Genomic DNA, 15685 nt, shown 5'->3' with positions numbered 1-15685 from the left:
TCTGAGCCTTTTCTTTGAGTCAGAATAGTCCTGACCTTCCCAGTGAAAATGTTCCCTCATAGTGTGTAAAGTTACCCCAAAGGAGTAGTCTTCAGGGGGAGAGGCTGAGGGAACCGAATCCTCAGCATCAGAATCTTCATAAGGGGAGGAGGAGTAATCTTGGTCCTCAGAGGAGCCTGAGGAAATACACGTGTTCAGAGGATGCACAATCTTCCTCTTGTCTAGGCCTTATGTCGGGAGGGGGTTGGGAGCCCCTGATTAAAGAGATCAAATCTTCAGCCATTTTGAGCATCTGTTTCTTAGGCATGGGGCCTTGAACAGGGGACTGAAGGGTAGTCTTTTTAGGTTTAATAGGAGTCTTCATCTTAGGATACGTTTTTATGCTGAGTGTCGTCGGTCTGAAGACGCCTTCAGAAACCGAAGGTGTTTCTGCAGCACCATCTTTTTCAGCAGTGTCGTCGGTAGGGGCTAAACAAAATGGCTGCGTGGGCCTGGTACTTTCCGCCAAAAGTTCCGAAGCGGTCTCTGGTTCCAGATCTGCGGTAGTCAGGGGCTGCGTCGGAGCCTCACTGAAGACCGGTGAACCGGAGACCGGACCAGCCGAGGCCTCTGAGTCTGGCTTGGGTCTAGGCTGCCTGTCCTTATCCTTGCATTTTTTGTGCACACCGGTAGTCGGTTGCTCCGACGGCATAGTGTAGTTAAATTTTCTACAGAAGTAGTGTCGTGCAAAATCAAAGCGTCTTTTTATAGTACGCTTATTAAACCTAGCACAAAAATGACAACTAGTGACGTTGTGGTCTGGGCCTAGGCAAGGTATGCAGTAAGAATGAAAATCCTTATGAGGTATTTGCTTCCCACAAGAAATACAGTTGTTAACTTTTTCTGACATCGGTCTGAGGCAAGAAAAGTTTCCCTAACGGGGTACTTAGCTTTATTGAAGACTTCGGATCTGAAATTCGACTTCGAAAATCTCAGGAGTCGGCTGACCGGCACTTGCGAACTGCTTCTCTTTCGGGCACCGCGCGGCAAGAAAGACTGAAGAAAATGGCATCAGATGCATTATATATACCCCTGGCGCACTGACGTCAAGGAAGAAGCGACAGCATCCGACGCCGGACCAAGACTTTGGAATTCCGGCCGACTGCGGGACCGCCTGACAGGATAACCCAAGTGTGATGACTGCAGCAGGGTAACACGATGAACATCAGGGGGAATGGCTAAAGGCTTGTGCTGAGGGAGAAGGAAATCCCTGAGCCTCTTCTCTGATTCTGAGAAGTCTCGACTCTCCCAGGAGGAGCTGCGGATGGAATAGACTCCTCAGCATTAGAATCCTCATAGGGAGGTATAGAGAATTCCTGATCAGAAGAAAAATCAGAAGAAATAGAAACCTGATCTGAAGATTCATAATCAGTGTCTTGCCTAGACCTCTTATCTGGAGAGGGATGGGTACCCCTGATCAAGGTAATAAGGTCTTCAGCCATTTTGATAATCTGTTTTTAGGCATAGAGGCTTGTGCACGTGCGTCATGCGTTGATTTTTTTAGTTTTAGAAGTTGCGTTTGTCTTTGGTTTTGCAGCTGTCGTCTGTTTGATGTACAAATGTTGAGGTCTGAATACACCCTCAGAAGCCGGTGCCTGCTCAGCGGCTCCGGACCCATCCGTGGGAGATAAATCCATCTGGTCCAATACCCGGAGTATCTTGCGGCATGCCGGACTCCACATGGGTGTCGGTAGAGGCCTGCGACTCGAATGTAGCTGGTATCAGGGGCTGCGAAGGTGCCTCACTGAGTACCGGCGACTGGCTTAGGAGAAGCTTCGTCGTCCGTTTTGGATCTCGACTGCCTTTCTCTGTCCTTTTCCTTGCGTTTTTTTATGTACTCCGGTAGTCGGATTGCTATCCGATGACATTTCTGGGTAATTAAATCTGTTTCCAAAATACTTTGAAGCAAAAATATACATACACTTAACAGTGCGTTTGTTAAATCTAGCACAAAACCGACAGCCAGGCACGTTGTGATCAGGGCCTAGGCAAGGAATACAATATAAAATGGAAATCCTTATGAGGTATTTGCTTCCCACAAGTAATACAATTAACTTTTTCTGACATTGGTAAAAAGCAATAAAAAAAAAAGTTTCCCCAACGGGGTACTTACCTTTAGTGAAGACTTTGGTTCTGAAACTCAAACTGGAATATTTCAGTAGTCGGCCGACCGGCACTTGCGAAATGCTTCTGCTTCGGGCACTGCGCGGCAAGAAAGACTAAAGAAAATGGTGTCTGCTGCATGTTTTATACCCCTGACGACTTGACGTCTCGGAAGAGAAGACAGCAACCGACGAAGGACCCAGGACTTAGAAATTCAGGCCGACTGAGGGCAACCTATCAGCAGATTACCCAAATATAATGACTGCAACAGTGAAACACGAAGAACATCCCACTTGTATGACGTGAGGTTGGTCCACATGGGGAGGTAGTGAGAGAGTTGGGCTGACAGTGGTACAGGAGGAGGAGGAAGCAAGGATGGCAGGTAGTCAGACGCTACCTGCCCTGTCCTGAAAGGGCAGTCTCTGGCTAGAGGAGGAAGGCGCTCAAGCTGGAGGAGGTTGTTTTCTAGTAGTCTTCCTAGGCCTTGAAGGAGCAGCAGGATGGGAGTGTTTCCTAATTAACTGAGTTCTATATGGATAGTTTCTTTGGAACTTGGGAATGGGAGAAACCAGTAAATGTTTCAGGTCGTGCATTTCTTTTCCCTTTTGCTGAAGGGACTTGAAAACGCCTGCTACCTTAGAGCCAAATAACGCAGTACTGTCCAAGGGAGCATCAATAAGCTTTGCCCTGAAATCATCAGGCAGGGGTTTGGAGGCAAACCCAGGAGTATCTACGTTAAGGCAGATGCTGATGCTGCTGACCTGGCTGAGCATTCAGCAACATCACAGCTGCACTTTATAGTAGTAGGTCTGGTAACCTGGGAAGAGAGCCAGGAGACAGGACAGTGATGCTTTGGCAGAGCAGTCTGGAATACCCGCCAGGAGTTTGGAGGCAGATTCCAAGAGGGATAAGGTGTACTTGGCCATGTGAGTTTGGTAGTTTGTTGCTCTGAAGGACAAGGTAGCAGAAGTATAAATCTTTTTTCCCAGACGTTCCACTGTCTTGCTGTCTTTGTCAGCAAGGAGAATAGTGGTAGTGGGCAGAAGCTTAGAGGCCTTGTCCGTAGATACAGTGATAGTGGCTGGATCAGCCGGCAGACACTTGAGCAGATGTTTAGCAGTTGTCAGGCACCTTGTAAAGTCTGTCTGGTCTGCGGGGAGCAGGAGGTTGGAAGTCTGAGATAAGGCATCTGAAAATGCAGGAAGGATGGGTGGAACAGCAGATGGGCTTGGGGAATCCATCTGAATGAGGTTGTATCTTTTTTGGACCTCAGTCATTTTAGAGGATTCCCATTTGAAGTGTTCCTTCATCCTGAAGATAGTTTCTCCAAATGTTAAGTCTTCCGCTGGGGAGTCTGGATCAACTGATTCTTCCTCTGGAGAGCCATACCTCAAAGGTGAAGAACTCTGTGAAATATAAGAAAGTTATTCCTCTGAAGAATCAGAGAAATCCTCCCCTTCCCTATTAAAGTCTGAGGTCTAGGGCTCAGGAGTGGAGGGCATGTGGGAGCTCCAACAGTAGAGGTAGGCCTCAAGGCCATGAAAGCACTAAAAAAGTCTGACTAAAAGCCTGCCAATCCAGCATGCTTTCAGGAGAGGGTGAATATGCTCTTTTCCTTTGTTTAAGGGACCTAGCAGGTGTCTGTTGAGACCTAGAATCTGCAGACTTTAAAGGATCGGAGGGATCAGACTGGCCTTTAGAGAGAGCTGGTTCCCCCCGCAGAGACCAACACCGGCATACCCTCAGAGGACGTGCTTTTGCCAACGGACTGTGCGTCATCCATGAAGGTACCCGCTCTATCCAATGCTGTGGATCCGGCTCTTTCTACCAGGCCAAAGTAAGCCACAGGCTAATGATCGGACGGAAGAGGCATAGCGGTAGTTGAAGGCAGTAGGGTCTTGGCCTTCTTTTTTGGCGGTTCCGAAGAACCGTCTGAGGAGCCCTCCATCACTAAAGTGATCTGCTTAAGCCATTGGTTTTCCAAGTACAGGATTAATGCGTGCAAGCAGCTACAAAGGGTCTTTGGTACAAATGCCTGGCAGGCAGGGTAGGCTTTGTGGTCATACGACCTTCCAAAACAGAAAAGACACTTATTGTGGGTGTCCCTGTCAGGGATCTGGCGGCTGCACTGATGCTTACCCTTTCTGGATGACATGAACAAGCAATACAACTTTAAAGGAAGGACTGAAAAGGTCTCCAACGGGGGTACTTATCTGGTCTATATGAATCAGACGTCAGCGGTAGCTTGAGCACCTAGAGTACAACTGGTGTCTGAGAAGTTCTGAGGGCTGGTGCATGCAGTTACTTTTATGGCCCACGTTCCCTCTGCCATGTCAGACATCACACACACCTCACTCAGACGGATTGAACTTTTTATACTGGCTGTACGCACGCAAGAAGAGAAGTAAACCCATATGTAGAATACTGCAACATGAGAATAAAAGGACTGTAAATCTGTGCCAAATTTTCCCAGGTGTGTGTGTGAAAATCAAATCTCAGACTGTGTCAGCTACTCGGCGCAGGGACACAGGGCACTGGTTTCACAGAGAGGGTGGTGGAGGACTTGGCTTGGAACATTCGGCTGAGGACTCAACTCCACAGCTGTGCCAGTGGACAGTCTTACTGGTGGGAGGGAAACCCAGCCCTGAACTGAGTATGTTCCCTGGGTGCTCTTAAGGTACACTGTGCTATGTGCAGAGAAGCTGCACCTGGAAATACAGTGCATCTATTTTGTTCCGAGTGAACGACCCTCTCCAGTGTCAGTGGTGAGGATTAAGCCTCCTTGATTACTCATCCAGAAGAGGGGGGTCAGAGAAGTAAACAGAAAAACTCTCATGTAGGGTGACAACTCTATTTTGATTTTTGGTATATTAACAGGAACTAATCAGAAATCAAGAACAGTAGTGCAGTTTAGAAATAGACTGAATTACAGCTCTTGACACTGGTATGAACGAACAGCAAAAATACTAACAGCAAACTTGGTAATCCGCTTGAGATGTACAAGCAAAAAAACACACGAGACATGCCTAGTGACAGTGGTAAGACAGTTAACACTGCACTTGAAAATCATTAACATTTACTTTTCAAAACACTGAAATACTGCTAGGCAAAAGGTGACATACTGTACAGCAGATCTTCTTCTTCTTCTTTCGGCTTTTTCCCGGGTAGGGGTCGCCACAGCGGATCACCTTGTCCGCACATTGAATGGCAGTGGAGTTTTACGGTGGTGGTGTCGAGCCAGCCCCCCCCTTCCCTTCCACAGAAGACACATCACCCACACACCACAGCCAGGTTAGAGTGTCCATCCCAGCAGCATGTCATGTCTTTGGTGGGGGGTGGAGAAGCAACCGAGCACCCAGAGGGACAGGCACCACAGGGAGGACAGACATCCGCACAGAAAGGCACCCCAGCAGCCAATCGAACCGAGGAGAACCTCTGCTAACCACTGCACCACCGTGGCCGCCCACATACTGTACAGCAGATAAACTATATAAAATTACATTCTTCTCAAGATTAGACAAATTGCAGTACATTTCAGCAACAATGAAAAAACTTGTGTAGAATTTGGAGAGCAGTACCGAATAACTCCTGTGCCTTTTCCTTAAAATACGCACACTAGAAAAGAGCAGTTGGAGTAATTCAATCAAGAACACTGCTCAAACATCTTCTCCTACAGCCATTCAGCCCAAAGTTATCCTATGCACTACCACCTGACATAGCAGCCCCACGTCCACTGGCATTTAAGCAAGTCAGTACATTATGTCTGAGTGAAGTAAAAAGGTGAACTGATTTCAGTGTCAAGTGAATGCATCTGCTGATACTTCCAACAATGTAAGGGAAAGCAGCCATCAAAAGGGGGTAGCAAAGTCTAGTTTCAACCACACCACCGGACACACCAGAGGACCAATCAGTGCAACACATGAGCAATTTGAAAATTTTCACACAAAAAAAAAAAACGAAATGCAGAACTTACATCTGGCTGAGGAATGGCATACTGTCCTTGGATAGTATAGGCCTGAAAAATTGAGAGAGACATGGTTGGCAAAGTCGTCAAGCATTATCACTTACCTATCGACAGAGTAAACTACAAATGCTTAAAGTGGCATTCACTATCTACCCAAAGACAACTACCAGTTTTTAGGATAAATCTAGAATCAGTTAAGTAATAGCTACAGCAAAACATGGCTTAAGGGGTTTAATATATTCCAAGAACACAGGAGGAAATAGAGCACCTAAGGAAAATGTGCCCTCCCATGGACTTGTAAAACACAAATGCTCAAGTAACAAGAGCCAAGATGGAGACACCAGTTCAATGACAATCCTCGTACACAAAATGTTTCATAAATGAACTAGAAATTGGTAAATATTTACATTTAAAATTAATCATGGACTGCTAATGTTTCTTACCTGACCACCAGCAAAGATCACTGGAGCTGTCGTAGGCTTAGGTCTGTATGGTATGGTAACACCCTTAGGAGGCGACTGAATCCAACAAGAAAAAAATATATTAATCAAAAGAAAAAAGCACTCGAACCTTTACATTAACTAAAATGCTTTTCTAATCACAGAAAGAAAAAGAACAAAGACATTGCAGTTCTTAATTTAAAGTTGACAGGATACACAAAAAATAAAAATGCTGGGCCATACTGTCGAAAGCAGTTTAAAAGAAATGGATGCTTCCACTACTACATTTTGGAAAACATTAATGCAGGAGTGTACAAGCCACAGAAATCATAATACAATCGAAGCTATCCTTCACTCTCAAGGAGCCTTTCCCAAATAAAATACACTCAAAGTACACAAGATTTTCACACACTGACCTGCTACATCTTCATTTGCTTTATAACTAGCTTGTGTCTTGTAAGAATTACAAGCTGAATATTTTACTAGCACTAGTAAAATAGCACAGTTGTGAATCCACTATGAACTGTGGTTTTGATTAAGACCAAAACCAGAAGCTTAGGATATGGCCACCTAGAACAGCAAGCCTCCTTACAACTCCCAATCTGTGTGGGTGGGGGTAAGCCCCCACCAACCCAACTCTGCAAATACTAATTTCAGGGGTAGCATAAACTTGTAGAAAAGGGAGAAACCGAAGGAAAAACATATACAATGTGCACACAGGAGTGGCAAATTTAAGAAATCGGTAAAGATTAAAGGCTGCATAAGAAGAAAAAAAAAGACCGTAAGAGTCATTAAGCTTGACTACAGCCCAAGGAAACATATCAACCTGTAACAGCACAGGCATAGCAGTTTATCAGTTAGCTCAGAATTAAAGGATGCATACTTAGTAACCTTCAACATACATCCCCTTAGAGATTAAAATTTGAACTCTATTTTGAACGTTTTTTTTTAGACTGTTTACAAGCAATGGTCCCAAAGTCTGTAGCATCGATCTGCACAGTAGTGGTATAAAACAACTGCCACAACTCTTAAGAAAAATCCACATACCAAATTAAGCTTAATTGCTGGACTATGCAGTGCTACATCTTAAACTTAGTCTAGTCTAAATTAATTGTAACCACACCAGCGATCCAAGAAAGTACAGTTTTGTACCTACCATAAATGTAGATGTTCGAGTGCTAATACAGCTGCAGTCATAACAGATGGGTTCTCCTGCAGTCAGGCTGGTCCTCGGTTGGCCGAATTCCAAAGTCTAGGTCCGGCGTCGGTTGTCGTCGCTTCTTCCCTGACGTCAGTGCGATAGGGGTATAAAAGAACCAGCCGACGCCATTTTCTTCAGTTTTTCTTGCCCCAGATGTCAGGTGCCCCAAGAAGGAAGGCAATACATAAATTTGTGTAATAAAGCAATGCCATATAATCAAAATACCATAGTGCAAGCAAATACATCATGAATGAATACCCCAATCAGGTTGCATGAGGAGGTGTTAGCCAATAGGCCTGTCCCAAGAGGGGAAGGAGGGAGGGAAACCTGGACAGCAGCTTTATTAGCACTCTAACATCTACATTTATGGTAGGTACAAAACTGTACTATGTTCATCGTGCATACAGCTGCAGTCATAACAGATGGGTAGAATCCCAAAGCTAAGAAAGGGGTGGTAGGCACTAGGTGGAACTAGGAGGAGCCAGAATGCCCTGCAAGACTGCAGTGGCAAAGCCCGCTCTAGATTTGGAGTATAATGGAAGGTGGTAATGCTTGGAGAAGGTATGCACAGAACTCCAAGTGGCTGCTTCCAAAATATTTCTGGTAGGAACTCCTCTGAGAAAAGCTGCAGAGGTAGCCGTGGCCCTTGTGGAGTGAGATCTGATGCCTGTAGGTACAGCTTTGCTATGAAAAGAATAGCAAAAGCGTATGTAGTGGGCTATCCATTTTGAGATTGTCTGTTTGGAAATTGGCTTCCCTTGAGCTCCTATAGCATAGGACACAAAGAGATGTTCTGATTTTCTGAAAGGCTTTGTTCTGTCCAAATAAGAACGCAGTTGTCTGTGGATGTCCAAGGAATGTAGTAATCTCTCCCCTTTGTTTTGAGGATTAGGATAAAAGGTAGGTAAGTGTATAGCCTGATTCAAAGCTACCCTGGATACCACTTTTGGCATAAAGGACGGGTTGGTTCGTAAGGAAACTCTGTCCTGATGGAAGATGATAAAAGGCTGCACAGCCATGAGAGCTTGTAGTTCCGATACCCTACGAACTGAGGTAATAGCCAAAAGGAAAGCTGTTTTCCAGGACAAATATTGCAAATCTGTTGAGGCTGCTGGCTCAAAAGGAGGCAAGATCAGCTTTTCTAGAATGAAATTGAGATCCCAAGCAGGTATTGGTTGTTTCCTTGGGGGTTTTAGATTCTTAGCCTCTCTGAGGAACTGTCTTAAGAGGGGGTGAGAGAATAAGGGTGGATCAGTGTTGTATTCTGCAGAAATGGCTGAGGCATGGATTTTGATGGAGGAGAATGAAAGTCCACTGCTTAGCAGCTCAGCTAGATACTGTAATATTTGAGGTAAATTCAGTTTTCCAGGATCCTGGCCCTTTTTCTCATTCCAGACACAAAACCGTTTCCATTTTGCGGAGTAAGCTTTTCTAGTAGACGGCCTTCTGGCCTCCAAAATGACATCCTGCACCTCCTTGGAGAGTAGGGTCTGTTGTGATGCTAAGGAATCTTCCATGCGGCTAGATTGAGTGTTTTTAGCTGACTGTGAAGAGTTTTGAAGCTGTGCTGAGTCAGACGAAGAGGCATTAGAGGCAGGGTCCATGGTGCGGAATGCGTCAGGCTCCTCAGGAGTGGGTACCAGTGTTTTCTTGGCCAGTCTGGAGCAATGAGAATCATCTTTGGTCTGTCTGCTCTGGTTTTTAATAGAACTTTGGGCAGCAGAGGAAGAGGTGGGAAGGCATAAACTGTCATTGATGTCCAACTGAAAGATAGAGCGTCCACTCTCCAGGCCTTAGGATGAAAGATCCTTGAGCAGAATTTTGTCAATTGGTGATTTTTGTGGGAGGCAAAGAGATCTATGTCTGGCCTTCCCCATGCCTGAATTATCTCTGTAAAAACTTGAGGATGCAACTTCCATTCGTGTGGATCGGTCATATTTCTGCTTAGGTTGTCTGCCAGCGTGTTTTCCTTGCCTGGCAAGTACTGTGCTTGAAGTTCGATTTGTAAGTTCAGAGCCATGTTCCAAAGTGACATGGCCAGCCTGCATAGGGGGTATGAATGGGTTCCTCCCTGTTTATGCACCACATTACTGTGGTGTTGTCCGTCCTTATCAATAGTTGACCTGGTTGCAGAAGGTCTTTGAAAGCTATAATAGCATTTATTACTGCTAGCATTTCCTTTTGATTGATGTGAAGGTGCTTTTCTTTTTGGGACCATTTGCCCTGAATGCACCGATCTGTCATGTGCGCCCCCCAGGCGTAGTCCGAGGCATCTGTTGTGATGACTTGATTTGCTTGAGGCTTGCTGAATGGGAGACCTGTGCTTGTTTGGCATGCTTGAGCCCACCAGAGAAATTCCTTTTGAAGACATGGAATTAGTGGTATTATTGTTTCTAAACTGTGGCTGTGTTGAGACCATAGGTTTTTTTAGGTACCATTGAAGTTTCCTCATATGCAGCTTTGCACATGGGATTAGTAAGATGCAAGATGCCATGAATCCCAGAGCCTGCAGGATTTTCCTTGCAGTCAGCCTGGTGAAATTTGCTAGTGTTCTGAAGTATTGAGTTAGTTGCCCCTGCTTCTCTGGCGTGAGGTAGGCCATCTGGGTGTTTGTGTCCAAGTTGGCACCTAGGAAAATTATTTTCCGAGAGGGTATTAGCCTTGATTTCTTTTTGTTGACTGTGTATCCCAGAGAATTCAACAACATTACATAAGCCAGATGTTTCAGAAGTATGTGCTTGCTGTCCGCTTGGATCAGGCAGTTGTCCAAATAGGGGTATATTTGTATCCCTTGAAGTCTGCAGTAGGCAATTACTGATGCCAGGCATTTCGTGAATACTCTGGGCGCAGTAGATAAGCCAAAGGGCAATGCAGAGAATTGATAATGGGTTGAACCTGCAAGAAATCTGAGGTATCTTCTGCAATTTTGTCTGATTGGGACATGCAGGTATGCCTCTTTGAGGTCCAATGTTACCAGCCAAGACTCCTTGCCCAGCATGGGAAGAAGCTGCTGAAGAGTGAGCATCTTGAATTTTGGTACGAGTAAAAATGTGTTTAGGGTGGATAGGTCCAAAATAGGTCTCCAATCTTTTCCCTTCCTTGGTACCAGGAATAGTCTGGAATAAAAACCTTGACCTTGTTCGTTAGTAGGTACCTCTTGAATAGCTTTCATGTCTATGAGATCTGAAATTTGTCTTTGTGCCTCTGCCCTTTGATTGTGTGGCAGGTTCGGCATGCCTCTCATTTTTGGAAGGGTGTGAAAATGGAATCTATAGCCTCTGTTTATAATGTCCAGGATCCATTTGTCTTTTGTGACAATATGCCAATTTTTTGAAAATAATGCCAGTTTTCCGCCTAAGGGTGCTGCCATTTGAGCCTTGCTTGGCATGCAAAGGGGAAAGTCATTGGGCTTGCTTTCTGAATGGCTGCGAATTATCCTCACCACCTCTTTGTGTAGGAGCTTGCCATTGTCTGCCTCTAAACGATCCTTGGGATTGCCCTCTGCCCGTCGGGCGCCTGTATCTACCTCTTTGGGGTCTGTCCGTGGCTGGAAAGGACCAATTTTTGGAAGGCCAATTTCTACTGAAACGTGGGGGTTGTACCTGTAAAAATCTTTCACTGTTTGCATTGATTTAGCCTTTTCCTCCATTTTCCTTAATACCTCCTCAGCATTAGCACCAAATAATACATCCTTTTGCAGAGGGGCATCTAGTAATTTAGCTTTGACATGATCTGGTAAGGTTTGTTCCTTGAGCCAGGCATGTCTACGTATGACTGATCCTGTAACAGCAGCTCTACATGAGGCCTCTAGAGCATCAAAACCACATTGTAAGGTATGTTTACCCACTTGTTCTGCACTATGCATCAAATCCTGCAACTCCTTCAAGTCTGGTTGTTCAGGTTGTGACATTTTACTTCTCAATTGTGATAACAGAAACTGTTGGTACTTTAGCATATGGAACTGGCAGTTTAATGCCCTCATGGTTAAGGTGGCCGAGGTATATACCTTTTTTCCCCACCTTTCTAAGGATCTGGAATCTCTCTCGGAAGGTAATGGATTTTTAGCAGTGGAGGCCTTAATTCCTTTGGGGCCCTGTGAGATAGTTTCTGGGTTAGCAGCATGGCTTTTGTATAGAAATTGGTGTGAGTCAGGAACCCGGTAGTACCTGTCAGGTTTGACTGGGGCTGGAGGTAGAGAATCCGGGTTAAGGCAGGCCTCAGAGTACACATCTAGTATGTCCAAGACAGGAGGTATAGCCAGAGGCCTGTGCTGAGGTAGCAAGAGAAATTCCCTAAGCCTTTTCTTGGAATCTGAATAATCTTGGCCTTCCCAGTGGAAGTGTTCCCTTAAGGTATGCAAAGTTTCCCCAAATGAGTAATCCTCTGGGGGGGATAGAGGGAATGGACTCCTCTGCATCAGAATCTTCAAAAGGGGAGTAAGAATGTTCCTGTTCATCAGAGTGCTCTGATACAATGGAGCCCTGATCAGAGGAGGGGGATGCTTCCTCCACTCTGGGCCTTTTGTCCGGGGGGGTTGAGAACCCCTGATAAGAGTAATTAAATCCTCAGCCATTTTAAGCATCTGTTTTTTAGGCATGGGGCCTGGAGATAGGCCCTGTGTAGCTTGTCTCTTAGAGTGCATGGCTGCTTTAGACTTAGTGAAAGCCTTGATGGAAAAAAGTGGAAGGTCTGAAGACACCTTGAGAGGTAGACCTGTCCACATTTTGAAATTCACCGCCAAGAGTGGTTTCGGTATCTGTAGTCGGGGTGTGGGCCGAGGAGCCTGCGACCTCGGGCACAGAAGACACCGCCAATGAAGTGTCGTCGGTAGTCAGGGGCTGCGTAGGCGCCTCGCTGAGAACCGGACCACCTGTAGTCGGCTTTGGCGTGGTGTCGGTAGAGGCCGCGGACCTCGTGTTGGTCCTTATCTTTGCGTTTTTTAGACAAAACTGGAGTCGGAGTATCCGATGACATAATATAGTTAAATTTTTTGCCAAAATAATGCTGGGCGAACTCCGCCCGACGCTTAATGGTGCGTTTGTTGAATGTAGCACAAAAGCGACAGACCGAGACGTCGTGGTCTGGGCCTAAACAACGAATACAGAGGGAATAAATCCTTATGCGGTATTTGCTTCCCACATGAAATACAATTATTAACTTTGTCTGACATCGGTCTGAGGCAAGAAAAGTTTCCAACGGGTACTTAGCTTTCAAGAAGACTTCGGTTGCAAAATTTTCGTAATTTCAGGAGCTGGCCGACCGGCACTTGTGAACTGCTTCTGCTTCGGGCACCGCGCGGCAAGAAAGACTGAAGAAAATGGCGTCGGCTGGTTCTTTTATACCCCTGTCGCACTGACGTCAGGGAAGAAGCGACGACAACCGACGCCGGACCTAGACTTTGGAATTCGGCCGACCGAGGACCCGCCTGACGGCAGGAGAACCCATCTGTTATGACTGCAGCTGTATGCATGATGATCATCAGGCAGGTAATTCCAGTTTAAAATTCTTTAAACAGAAGTACAAGTGCTTTCACAGATAACTTCTGCTTCTTCAGATACAAATGCATACTACCATGTGACTTATCCTCTTAACAAAATCATTAGACATTATCTTAAACATCTCATATCTAATGTATACATTCCTTTAAAGATCAGTGCAATAGTCATACCTAAAACAGTTAATTCAATTAATAATAAAATCTCAATTATAAAAAACTCATTTATAAAATATGAATATAAAATTCTACAAATAAATACAAGAAACTACATACATATATCAACAAACACACACACGTATATATAGTGCAAACCTATAATGCCTATTCAGACCCCCCACCTAGTACCAACAAACTTTATAACCATGACTATCAAACAACTAAGTCTAGTCTGTCTTCTCATAATTCTTTATAAACACCACAAGTTATCACTCTAGCAATATCCCTAAACTTAGTAGCAAAACACATTATGCACTCTCATATACAGACACCACACATTATATCTGCCCACAATTGTTCAAGAACTACATAACTGACCAATTCAGAACTAAACACATACTCTAATTCCTACTCCAAAAAGAAAAAAAAAAAAACAATACTTTCTCTCACTCCTCACCAAACTCCAACATCTGTATCACCATTTTAATACCAGGCTCACCATAAGTGGGGATAGCCACCCCAACCCAGGCCCAAATCCATCCTGTCCAACACAAACTGCTCCAACACAAATGTCAGAACATAACACCCCCACTATCTTTCATCCCTGGGCAAATCAACAGCAGCAAAACCAACCATCTTGTAATGCTAAATATTACTATAAGAAGTATCAAAAATAAAATACCTGAACTCCAGGCCACAATAGCACACTACTCCCCAGACATAGTTGCTTTAACAGAAACCTGGCTAAATAAAAACATAGCAAACTCGGAAGTTCTCCCTACCAGCTACAATATCATTACACAAGACAGACCACTTCGTGAAGGGGGTGGAACTGCCTTACTTGTACAAGCCCAACTTAACTGTACGTCAATTATCAAACTCCTACCCCTCCCCCCAATTGGAACATACTTATCTCACAACTTCAACTTCACTCTAAAAAGGTAATCACCACAACTGTGATCTATATTCCACCTGGTAATACACCTGCTAGCCTTGAAGACTTCTTATTCTGGTGTTCTTCCACATACTCAAAGAAACCCTTACTCTGGAGGATTTCAACCTAGATTGGTTCACCTGCACATCCGAACCACAAAGTAATCTAATAAATCCTCATGGCTACCAGCAGCTAGTCCAAATTCCAACTAGATGTGATAAAAAAAACTAAAAGGGAATCCATCACTGACTGGGTCCTAACAACCTCAAATTGTACCCCCACGCAGGCAGTCTCCCAGACACCTTAAGTGACCACAACATAATATATACTTTATACGTAGTAGAACAAGCGTATGCAAAACCACTAAAGTACAGTTTTGTACCTACCATAAATGTAGATGTTCGAGTGTTGACACTGCTGCAGTCATTACACTTGGGTTATCCTGCCGTCAGGCGGTCCCACAGTCGGCCAGAGTTCCAAAGTCTTGGTCCGGCGTCGGTTGCGGTCTCCTCCTCCCTGACGTCAGTGCGACAGGGGTATACAAGATGCAGACGCCATTTTCTTCAGTTTTTCTTGCCCCAGATGTCAGGTGCCCCCAAACAGGTAGGCAATTCAAATTGCTAGTAAACAATACAAAAGAAAAGCAAACAACCATTTTTAGGTTACTCCCCATAGGTAAAAAAGGTAGATGTCCTAGGTAAGTACCAGAAAATAAGAGGGGAACGAGGGAGGGCAAGCTGGACTGCAGCAGTGTCAACACTTAACATCTAAATTTATGGTAGGTACAAAACTGTACTATGTTCATCGTGTTACACTGCTGCAGTCATTACACTTGGATGGAATCCCAAAGCTGAGGTAGGGAGGCAGGATCTATAAGGCATTAGGGGTGGTTATAAGGCCCTACAGTACAGCAGTGTTGAAGCCAGCTCTGGATTTGGAGTATAAAGGCAAATGGTAATGTTTGGTGAAGGTATGCACAGAACTCCATGTTGCTGCTTCCAAAATATCCTTGGTAGGTACTCCACTGAGGTAGGCAGTTGAAGTGGCTGTTGCCCTGGTGGAGTGAGATCTAATGCTGCTAGGTACAGGTTTCCCATGGTGGGTATAGCAGAAACGTATGCAGTGTCCTATCCATTTTGAAATAGTCTGCTTTGAAATGGCTTTTCCCTGTGCTCCTACAGCGTATGCTACCAATAATTGCTCAGATTTTCTGAAAGCTTTGGTTTTGTCCACGTAGAAGCGTAACCGTCTGTGAATGTCCAAAGAATGTAGCAATTCCTCCCCTTTGTTCTGTGGTTTTGGATATAAAGTTGGCAAGTGAATAGTTTGGTTCAGAGCCACACTTGATACC

The 15685-nt window shown here is 44.8% G+C and overlaps 1 protein-coding gene across 5 annotated transcripts in view; it reads right to left on the bottom strand.

Annotated features, from left to right (window-relative positions):
• Window positions 1–15685, bottom strand: part of PCBP2 (poly(rC) binding protein 2) — a 1588534-nt gene that overhangs the window by 845379 nt on the left and 727470 nt on the right. For all 5 annotated transcript variants that reach the window (XM_044083912.1, XM_044083913.1, XM_044083914.1 and 2 more), the window contains exons 8-9: window positions 6550–6624; window positions 6116–6157 (exon numbers count right to left, since the gene is read on the bottom strand). In XM_044083912.1, coding sequence (XP_043939847.1) covers window positions 6116–6157; window positions 6550–6624 — 117 coding nt within the window. The remainder of the gene's footprint in view (window positions 1–6115; window positions 6158–6549; window positions 6625–15685) is intronic.

The sequence above is a fragment of the Protopterus annectens genome, chromosome 9.part0 (genome assembly GCF_019279795.1).
Source record: "Protopterus annectens isolate FY-2018-M chromosome 9.part0, PAN1.0, whole genome shotgun sequence".
Classification (NCBI taxonomy): Eukaryota; Metazoa; Chordata; order Ceratodontiformes; family Protopteridae; genus Protopterus; species Protopterus annectens.
The sequence above is the reverse complement of the archived record's forward strand: the minus strand, read 5'-3'. Positions and strand labels throughout refer to the sequence as shown.